At 41.6% G+C, this 10816-nt stretch overlaps 1 protein-coding gene across 1 annotated transcript in view; it reads left to right on the top strand.

Annotated features, from left to right (window-relative positions):
* The window catches only part of SDK1 (sidekick cell adhesion molecule 1), a 628797-nt gene that overhangs the window by 552968 nt on the left and 65013 nt on the right, over positions 1-10816 (top strand). Inside the window, exons 33-36 of the mRNA XM_029911274.1 lie at positions 1354-1418; positions 4957-5092; positions 6771-6830; positions 8851-8952. Coding sequence (XP_029767134.1) covers positions 1354-1418; positions 4957-5092; positions 6771-6830; positions 8851-8952 — 363 coding nt within the window. The remainder of the gene's footprint in view (positions 1-1353; positions 1419-4956; positions 5093-6770; positions 6831-8850; positions 8953-10816) is intronic.

Here is a 10816-nt window from a genome sequence, read left to right as displayed (position 1 = left end):
GACCCCAAATATGGTAATTGGTTACTCCCTGAGCATGTGCGCAAGACCCACCAGGCAGATACCTCAAAAAGAATTCTCTGTAGTAACTCAGAGCTCTCCCCATCTAGTGTCCCATCTCTGGCCATTAGGTATTTTTGCTGCTAGCAGTCACTGATGGGCCACATACCATCGTAGGCAGTCCCATCATACCCTCCCCTCCATAAATTTATCAAGTTCAGTCTTGAAGCCAGTTAGGTTTTTTGCCCTCACTGCTCCCCTTGGAAGTCTGTTCCAGAACTTCACTCCTCTGATGGTTAGAAACCTTCACCGAATTTCAAGCCTAAACTTGTTGGCCTATTTATATCCATTTGTTCTTGCGTCCATATTGGCACCTAAGTTAAATAAGTCCTCTCCCTCCCTGGTATTTATCACTCTGATATATTTATGGAGAGCAATCATATCCCCCAGAGCCTTCTCTTGGTTAGGCTAAACAAGCCAAGCACTTTGTCTCTCCTCTCATAAGGTAGGTTTTCCATTCCTTGGATTATCCTACTAGCCCTTCTCTGCACCTATTCCAGTTTGAATTCATCTTTTTTAGACATGGGAGACCAGAATTGCACACAGTATTCCAGATGAGGTCTCACCAGTGCCTTGTATAACTCTTCCCTGTCTCTACTGGAAATATCTCTCCTGATGCATCCTAGGACTGCATTAGCCTTTTTCACAGCCACATCACATTGATGGCTCATAGTCATCCTGTGAGCAACCAATGCACCTAGGTCTTTCTCCTCCTCTGTCGCTTCCAACTGATAAGTCCCTAGTTTATAGCAAAAATTCTTGTTGTTAGTCCCTAAATACATAACCTTGCACTTTGCACTATTAAATTTCATCCCATTTCTATTATTCCAGTTTACAAGGTCATCCAGATCTTCTTGTATGATAATCTGATCCTCCTCTGTATTGGCAATACCTCCAAACTTTGAGTCATCTGCAAATTTTAATTAGCGCACACTCACTTTTTGTATCAAGGTCAGAAATAAAACTGTTAAATAAGATTGGTCCCAAGACCAATCCTTGAGGAACTCCACTAGTAACCTCCCTCCAGCCTTTCAGTATGAGCTATTGTAGTCTCCCCTTTAACCAGTTCCTTATCCACCTTTCAATTCTCATATTAATTCCCATCTTCTCCAATTTAACTAATAATTTCCCATGTGGAATTGTATCAAATGCCTTACTGAAATCCAGGTAGATTAGATTAACTGCATTTCTTTGGTCCAGTCAGTCCATTATTTTTAAATGTAACTGGTAGAAAACAAGTGCTTTCCATCAAAGCCTATTATAATAATATTCTAAGATTGCTTTTAAAAATTCTAGATGTTGTTACTGTTAACTTCAAGATTGTGTATCACTTTACTTCCATTTTAGACACAGGAGTTTCTGTAACTCACATGATGTAAACAAATTGTTCTTATTACTGCTGCACTCCATCCAGGCAGCCACTCATAATCACTTTACCTACCTCAGCAGATCCCTTGGGCCTTTCTCCAGATAGATAAAAATCCTAAATAATCCATTACATCAAAATCAGAGGTTTACCCATGAAAGACAGATAGGAGTGGAAAGACCTGACCTTTCAGCAAAGTACCCTTTTCAAGGAAGAATCATCATTTTCATGGCAAAGAGAGAAAAACATCCTGGGCCATTTATCTTCTGAGTATTTGTGCTAGATTTGAAGGAGGAAAGGACTGGGGAAAACATGAAAGCATAAATACAATTTGATCGTCAACGGATTCATGTGGAATTAAAGAAATATCCTTTAATTAGATGTATAACATAACATGGAGCATTAATGTCCCTCATATACTCTTGTTCAATAGTGTTTACCTTTTTTTTTTTTTACATCATATAGGAAATGGTACAGTAAAGTATTTGTCCATAAACAAAGTCTTTCAGGTTTTTTGAAGTGCTTTATGACACTTCTCACTAATTAAAAAGAAGATGCATGTGTTGGATGTAAGAAAGGGCCTTGCTATTCTACTTTGACAGGACTAAACCCCTCACAAAATTACCCAGGCTCTTTGTGGCTTATGGGGAGAGGGCTAGGAGACAAGTAGTGTCCATCTATCCAGATGGATAGCCAAGTGCATCAGATCATGTTATAGATGGCAGGGGCACCTCTTCCTGGCAGAGAATTAGCACATTGCACAAGGGCACCGGCTACATTGGTGACCTCTTTAGTGTGCATACCCCTCAGAGACATCCACAGGGCAGTAAGTTGGTCTTTTCTTCACAAGTTCACAAAGTGCAAGTGACCAGGGATGATGCTAGGTTTGGCAGGATGCTACTGCAGTCACTCTGCGTGTGAATGCCTTGTACCTTCCTCCAGGAAGTTCTACTGCTTAGGAGTCACCAGCTGTGGAATGTGATAAGGACTATCACTCGATACAGAAAAGGATTCCTTATCTATTACTTACTATTACTTATCTCTACAGTAATGGATCTTCTTCAAGTTATGTAGTCCATATACATATTCCATGACCCACTCTCCACTCGTGCTACTGCAGACTCCACAGGCTAGGGGCTCTGAAAGCCGTGGAAGAACTGAGGGGGGGAGCAGGTCCGCCCCTTATACTCTCACGCAGGCACCTGAGGAAATGAAGGATGCATGTGCTGCCTCTCCCGGCACTGCTAACTAGAAAGTTCTTCAACACATGCACACTGGTTTGGTGCAATCACTAGCTGTGGAATATGTTTACGGACTGCACATCTCGAAGAACGTCTGTTACTGCACAGGTAAGCAATTCCCTTTTCCGTCAGCCTTAGGTTATGCACCAACCCCCCCCAAAAAATATTTTTTGCCCTAATGCAGAGGCATTATTTTTCTGTAGTACAGTCAGTTCTGGTGGGTGTCTTTTTGTTGGTGATGGTATGGAGGAGGGGGTTTTTTTTTTTTTTTTTTTTTTTTTTTTCATAGCAGTATGCTAGACTGTTACCAAATTCTTCTTTAAATTTCCCAGTACTTGCCTCTTTCCCTGTTTTAAATGGTTGAATTATTGGTTTTCACTTTCTTCTTTAAAATTACACAGGGTGTTACCTGGTATTGTCACTGCATTTCACCCCAGTAGTTACCGTTTCAGTGATGGACAAAGTTATTTCTGTAAAGTTTCCAAAGTACATGGAGATCTTTCTGGAATTTAAAAGCAAGATCATTATAGCTACAGGCATTATCATTTACCCTTTCAGTTCCTTGCTGCTTAAATTTGAGAGCATGGATCTTTAGAAAATAATGGCTCAAGGTCACTTTTCTTCTCTGCCACATTAAAACTACAGTGAGCTCCTGAAAAAAAACACTTTTTTTCCAAACCATCATGACTCCCATATCCTGTCTATATCTAAGTAAGTCACTCAGATAAAAACTCTCCTCTCAGTATAATGGATTTCTTAGGCTTTTTTATCTCTAGTTGGAGAAGGACCTGCGGGACTGCAGTAGCATTCCTCTGCTGAGGTATAAGTCCTATTGAGTGGCAGAGTATGTTCTAGAGAAATAACAAGTGTATGGATGGCCAGCCTGGTGGCCCTACATAATTACTATATAGCTCCGAACTGTTATGCTAGAGATCCATATTTAGTTCTCAAGTTAAATTTCTTGTTCTTCAACTTAGCCCAGTATCCAAAGGGGGTACCTTGCTGATGTGAGAACAGCAATGTTGGGCTCTATTCACTCCTCCTCAACCAGAAAGAAGATTTTTTGAAGCAGGAGTGAGTGGAAAGAGCAGAATCCTGGGGGTCCCAATTTATTATGTGCAAGACTCCTTGGGGGAAAAGAAACATAATCTAAAGGGTGAGGGATAGCTCAGTGGTTTAAGCATTGGCCTGCTAAATCAAGGATTGTGAGTTCAATCCTTGAAGGGGCCATTTAGGGACCTGGGGTAAAAATCTGTCTGGGGATTGGTCCTGCTTTGAGGTCTCTTCCAACCCTGATATTCTATGATTCTAAGGAGTGTTGTAGGTGAGACTTATACTCATGGCACAAAAAGGGAGAGACCGTAACCATCCTTCACTTCCTAAATTGCAGTTATTCTCATGACTTGTGTGTTTCTTTGTTCTAGACAGACACATGTGGCTTGAGGGATGTGTGTTCTGCACAGGGCCGGCTCCAGGCACCAGCTTAACAAGCAGGTGCTTGGGGCGGCCAAGGGAGAGGGGCGGCACCTGTGGCAATTCGGGGGCGGCAGGTCCCTCACTCCCTCTAGGAGCGAAGGACCTGCCGCTGAACTGCCGTCGCCGATCGCGGCGTTTTTTTTTTTTTTTTTTTGCTTGAGGCGGCAGAAATGCTGGAGCCGGCCCTGGTTCTGCACTAGCCAAATGTAAATGAGCAGCAGTACCTCATATGGAAGTAGGGCCATTACCAAAATACCTGTTTTTCACCTAATTAGTTAAAACTACTGATCCTTATTCTGCTTCTCATCACCTACTCCTCGTCTCCAACCATGCTGACTCCAGAAGCTGTCCTCAAGGAGAACAGCCAGGAGAGAATCGCTGTTTAATAATAACGCTGTTGCAAAAATTTGAATTCCTCTTCTGCTGTTTTTGTGGCAGGCAACATGTAGCCACATCTGTGTTTTTTGCCACTGGTTTGTCCAGACAATTTGTCACACACAGGATCTTGTGCATTCAGGATGTAGAAAGCTCATGTTCTTGTGAATCAAATAAGCCGTGAACTACTAAATCCAGAGCATTTTTAACTACTGTCTCTGAGTTAAAATAACAATGATGCCTTTAAATGTTGTTTTGTAACTTCCATGAATGTTTGGCTCTTGTATTGTTGAGGGATCTGTTTTCACCATAGAAGTCTGAGTCCCTTTCGCACAGAACCCAGACTCTGGATGAGACTGTCTAAACCAATGTCTTAAACTGTCTGATGTTTGTTGCATTGAACTTCTTACCAAGCACATTCCTAATGTGAACTTCTTGCAGCCACCAAAGGTTGAGAGTCTGAATGGCTTGCTGTTGGGGTATCGGATTTATTACCGGGAGCTGGAGTATGAAACTGGGCCTGGAACAGAGTCCAAGACTATTAAAATCCCTTCAGCTTTACGAGCTGAACTTACACGTGAGTAGACACACTGCTGTATTACAAACTGATAATCCACCATTCCATCAGAGCCCGCACCCCTCATTACTCAGTGGAAAGGATGTAAAGATGTGCCACAGGTGCTAAATTATTTAACACTTAAGTACATAGGGCAGAGATGCTCAGAGATGCTATTAACTATGGTCTAAACTGCATTATATTTAATGGCACTCTCCAGTCCATGCCAGCATGCTTGAAGTGGCATTCTCTCTCCCTCTTTGTTTCTCCTCCCTCCATGCATACTCTGATTTCCTGCTTTCTCCTATTTCCATCTGGTGGTTACTGTGGTACACTATGTTCTGGCTTCATACACAAAAGGTAGCAGATGCATTTTGGAAAATGTATTTCAATAAAAGGCTTTTTTTTTTTTCTTTCCAGTATGATCAGAACAGCTCGTGTGAATATTTAAAGTTTCTAAGTGTTTGTCATTATTTAGGGAAGAAATGGAAAGGAAATAAAATAAACAAAAAGTAAGAGTCTCATTGGTGTATAGGTTAATAATAGTCAGCAAACATTTTATTGATGGAAAGAATAGTGAGAAGAAGAGTAAGAGAAAAATGAAGAGGAGATTTAAACAGAAGAAGGAAAGTACGGGGGAAGAATAAGGCCATAAGAATCAGGTGGGAGAGGAGGACCACGTGATGGCTCAGTAGCCTGAGAGATGTGGACTAGCAATAAGATGTCATCGTGACGGATAAGCTTCTGCCATGATTGAAATCAATGGGATTACTCTCAGATTAAAATTCTACTCACTGTGAGTAAGAGTGGCACAATCTGGCCCTGCAGGGTTTACATGATGTGATAATGTCGTGCAGCATTTCTCAGTACTGGGAGAACCCATCCAGGCTGTCTCCTATAGGCGCTGTTATGATGAGATCTATAGAGAGTAGATTTTCTTTAAAATAGCTTATGCATCAAATTCTGTCTTAATTTACAATGGGATTGCACATAGTGTAAATCAGGGCAGAACGTGGCCCTAAAGGTTCCATAGCTGATTTTCTAATAGTGCTGTAGTATAAATCACCCTACTGTGCTTTTTCGAGAGAGAGAGAGAGAGAGAGAGATTTTTAAAGAAAATTCCCTCTTCTCTTAAAGCAATACAGTGATATTTGTACCCATGCATACCGCTCTTCCACAGTGACCTGCTGTTTTTATACAGTTTATTATTACTGTAAATACCATGAAAATGAAACTGTGGGAAACTTAGTTTATGTTTTAAAGAAATAAATCCCACATAATTTTAAGCGTTAGCTGTTTATGTCCCATATTTGGGGACTTTATCCTATGATGCTCCACATTTAAGCTTTGGTAGGCTGAGAACTAACAATTCAGTGCAGTGTTGGGAGTTTTCCCCATAGAATTTGCCTCCCTTATACTCATTTGTTCTATTTAATCTAAGGAATCAGTACATTTCCCTGCGCTGTATATTTGTGTGATTCTCTCTGTGGTGATGAAATGAAACAGCCCCTTGTGAGTGAGATGCTTTTGATGTATTACGAGAGAGTGATGTGATTTTATTGCCCTTCAAGGTACAGTCCTAAAGCTCAAACTGTGTACGTGTGTGCTGCATCATTTCCCTCTGTCTCTGCTGTACATCATTTGCAATAACTGTTTCCCTGCACTGTAACAAGCTTTCTGCTTTGCTTACTCTGAATAGCCCAAAGCAGCTTCCAGACAGTGAATAGCCCCTCTGCATTAACGACGTATGAATTAACACGTAAGTGCACGCTGCCTTGACTTTTTGTAATGGTTGGGAATACACTATGGGCAAACTTCTATGGTTCTCTTCACCGAATCATGCAGAAACCAACTCAGATTAATGACTCTGCTTCCTTTTCTTTAAATGCTTCTTTCCAATATATCAAGACATTGATGATGCAAGTAGGTAACAGTTTAAAAATCAGGCTGCTGGGAAGGTGAAGCATTATTGACTCTAACATCTCAGTATTTCTGATGCTAAATGAATTCTGATTTTGTTCGCCTCATATTTCACAGTCCATCTGAGTTTAGCTGAATCACATCATTAGTCCTTTGATTCGAACACTGGGATGCTGAGGCACTCCCGCAAGTGGAGGGCTAATTTAGAAAGGGCCCAAAGAATTTGTATGCAGCTCAGAGGTGTGTTCAGTTGGAAATGAATAAAACAGGGTTCGACGGAGTTAAAAGGCAAGTTGCTTTCTGGTGATGATGGTTCACTAGGCAGGTTTGGCCCCAGGCTTTTAAGTTACAGATTGTTAGGGGGGAAAGAAGTGAAGCCCTAGCCCCACACGTATTCGGATGCCTGAACTCGCATATGTTCTGTTTTCCTGGCATTGAAACCCTTCTCGTGATTTTTTTAACAACAAGAGCAATAAAAGTTCCTCTGTGCGCACTGACAAGTGCTGCAATTCCTATCAAGATGGCTGTTTCCTACGGTATATCAATGTTATATTTATAGGCTGGCAAAGCCTTAGTGATGTATCAAAAAATCATCTACTGTGTATCTGAAACGAGTCAGATGCTGGACTCTGACTCAGAGATGTGGGCAGAACACTTGTAAATACTTCTGTGAAGCTGAAATTGGAAGGACCCCTGTGATCAGATTCATTGAACCTTTACTGAACTGATGGCCTGCTGGGAGCCACAGAGGTAGGGGTGTAGTGTGATTCACAGATAACCGGGAAAAGGTATTGACAAGAGGAGAAATTCAGACCCATATCCACAAACACACCTGTGTGAATAAACTCAGTGCTGATTAAAGTACAATTTTATTATACTATTGGCCTGTCTTTCGATATACTTTTGCTGTGATACTTTTGCCTGTTAGGTGATAAATATTTACTGTAGAGTAGGTTATTTCATTTTCAGATGCAAATCCTGGAACTCTGGCAGCGGCAGCCAGCCCTCTGTGAGGGTATTTACATGATTCTAGTCTGCCTCTTGTCTTTCCCTTGTTTATTAATTACCCTAATGCCATGGTTTTTGCTAGCTTCTTTTCTCCCTGCTGTCACTCTTTCCACAGCTGTTAATGTATTTCCTATGGGTCAGCTAAGAAATTTTTGCCCAGTGGCCAAATGGAGCATAGAAGAAGTTGATCTTAAAAAGGAAGGAGCTTTCAATGTTCAAACTGTGATCGCTGCAAGGAAAAGAATTCTGTGCAGCCCTTTGAATAGGACTACAAATTCCATCCATGAGTCTCCCTCTGCACCCCACTTCAGCAGCTGCAAACAGTAATGATGCTGCTGTTGATTGTTCCCAAGGTGGAACTCTTTGAGGCTGGGGGAAGGCCTGCAGCTATGACATCTCCCACCAGCAGACATCAGGATGAGTCCAGATCTTGCACTTTTGGAGCACAGTGCAGAATCCACTCCATGCACATGCTTCCCCCTGAGTAATGGCAGCTGTGGAATAGCCCAGCAATGTTTCTCTTCTCTCCCCCCCCCTCCCCCCCCCCCCCACTAGTCACCCACCAAGTATTATCCCTTTTACGGAAGCAGCAAAATAAGGAAGCAATAGGAAAGTCAGGTCCTTTCTTGGGGCAGATATGGCGCCTTTCATATTTATGTAAGTACAATGATGATGTGTGAATTAGAGAAGGATATAGCCAGGTAAATACTAACTTTTCAGTGACTTACTGTTTCTAGTATTCTAGCACTGTATCGAGTGAGACACACAATTCTGGGTATAAAGAGCTGAGGGAGTATAAAGTGGGATGTTAAAAGTGCCCATTTTTTTAATCTGCTGATTTAAATTTCCAGAGCTGAAGAAATACAAGAGATATGAAGTTGTAATAACAGCATATAACATCATTGGGGAGAGCCCTACCAGCACACCTGTGGAAGTGTTTGTTGGTGAAGCAGGTAAGCAAATGGAAAATGAATTGATTTAAATAGCACCTGAGTTTTTTCATACTTTTCAGGTGGTTGAGACAGGAACTGGGGTATTTGAGAGATTCCTACACAATTTTCTGCAGCACCTCCTGCTGGCAGAGGTTGGGACTGGAGTGCCATAGTCATTTGCTGTTCAGAAGCCAACACATCTACAATACCCAGAATAAAGAAGGAAAATGCCTCCTGAAGAAAGAGGAGAGCAAATGTTTTGAGCAATTTTCAAAAGATTAACATCTGTACCAAATTAGCTGGGAAAGGGAAACTGGAAGTGTGAGGAAAAGGTGACTCAATATAAAGAAGTAAAAAGTGGAGATTAAGAAAACTACAAGGGAAAGGAAGAGGGGGGTCATAAAACAAGAGAGACATTGGAAGTAGATCTTTTTTTATTTTACAGCCCTCTTGCATGGCAATGTTTTCTGTGCATGCACCCAACAAACATAGCTTGAACAGTTGAATCCATGGAGGGGATTGTCTCCAGCTTAGTGGAGCTGAAGTTCCCAGTCACCCACAAGACAATGAATACTCTTTACCTCTGCCTCTAATCTAACCAGCTGCAAACCCTCCCTCAGCACCTAGATATCTGTCTTGCCATGCACCTTTGCATTACTTTGTATGGATCTAGTACAGAAATGTGCACAGTGCTTTACACAGTGTAACTTGCAGATCAATTTACAGTCCCTATCCTAAAGGGCTCAGAGTCAAGAGGCACAAGTCATCACAGTGCTCATTACCAAATACTTACCATTTGAACGCTTCATGAAACAGGGACCCTGTCCCGCACAGTAATTCTTGCTGGGAGAGGATGGGATTGGAGTAACTGTCATCTTCCCCCACAGCCCATGTCACTACTTCATTCTTTACAAGTGACTCCAGCTGGGAGAGGCTGGTACTGGGGTAGCTGTGAGCTTCCTCAGCTATTACTTCTGTACCATTCCCCTTGGCAACTTCTCCCATTAGAGTCTCAGGTAAGATGGGATTCCACCACTACTTGGTCTCTTGCCCAATCAGCTATATGAACCAATCTGATTTCACTTTTACTCTTTTTCTTAAATCTAAGATTTAAAGGTTTGAGTTCGAACTCTAGAGATGGCTTTTTTATTGCTATATTAAATACTAGATTTCTGTGAACTAAGAAAAAGAAATTAACTCTGTTTAATCTTTTTTATTTCAGACATAGTTGTAATGTTCACTGTTATATAAAATTTCATCAATTAATCAGAGGTGGCCCTGCTCTCCAGTTCCAGTTGGAGATACTTACATAATTGAGATAGTTATTTTGCTGGAGTTCTAACTTCTTCCTGCAAAAGATGGCAAAGGAAGCTCCAAATGGAGCCAAGTATGTCTGGCTTCAAAACAATTTTCCTTTCATAACTAATAGCTCATCCCTGCAAGGTGTTTATACACACACACACACACACACACACACACACACACACACACCGTGATAAATACAACAAAAGGAGGCTGCTACATGTCTTTAGAGCCCTCAACCCACATATTGCTCTTAGCAGCCCACATGGGTGGCAGGGGGATGAAGAGCTCATGAATACAGCAAGGCACCTGGAGGGCCTTCTTTCATATGTAGCCAGGGATGGGGTTTCTCAAGCTGCAGCACAGTTCACTGGGTTTGTTAGGCCTTGTGGAGTTTACTCTAATTAGGGACAATACAGATCCGTGCTGTGGAAATTGTGAATTTAGGATCTTCCTGCAGATTTTCCGACCTATTGTGTGATGTTACAGTGCAGTGTTAAGTGGCTGTCATGTTTCAACCCAGAGGTGGCAGCTTTTCTTTAGGGAGTGATGTGTTCCCTCTATATAGCTTGTATGTTGTTTT

This window comes from Terrapene carolina, unplaced genomic scaffold (assembly GCF_002925995.2).
Source record: "Terrapene carolina triunguis isolate 2854851 unplaced genomic scaffold, T_m_triunguis-2.0 Scaffold93, whole genome shotgun sequence".
Classification (NCBI taxonomy): domain Eukaryota; kingdom Metazoa; phylum Chordata; order Testudines; family Emydidae; genus Terrapene; species Terrapene triunguis.
This window is presented reverse-complemented; position numbering and strand designations above follow the sequence as displayed.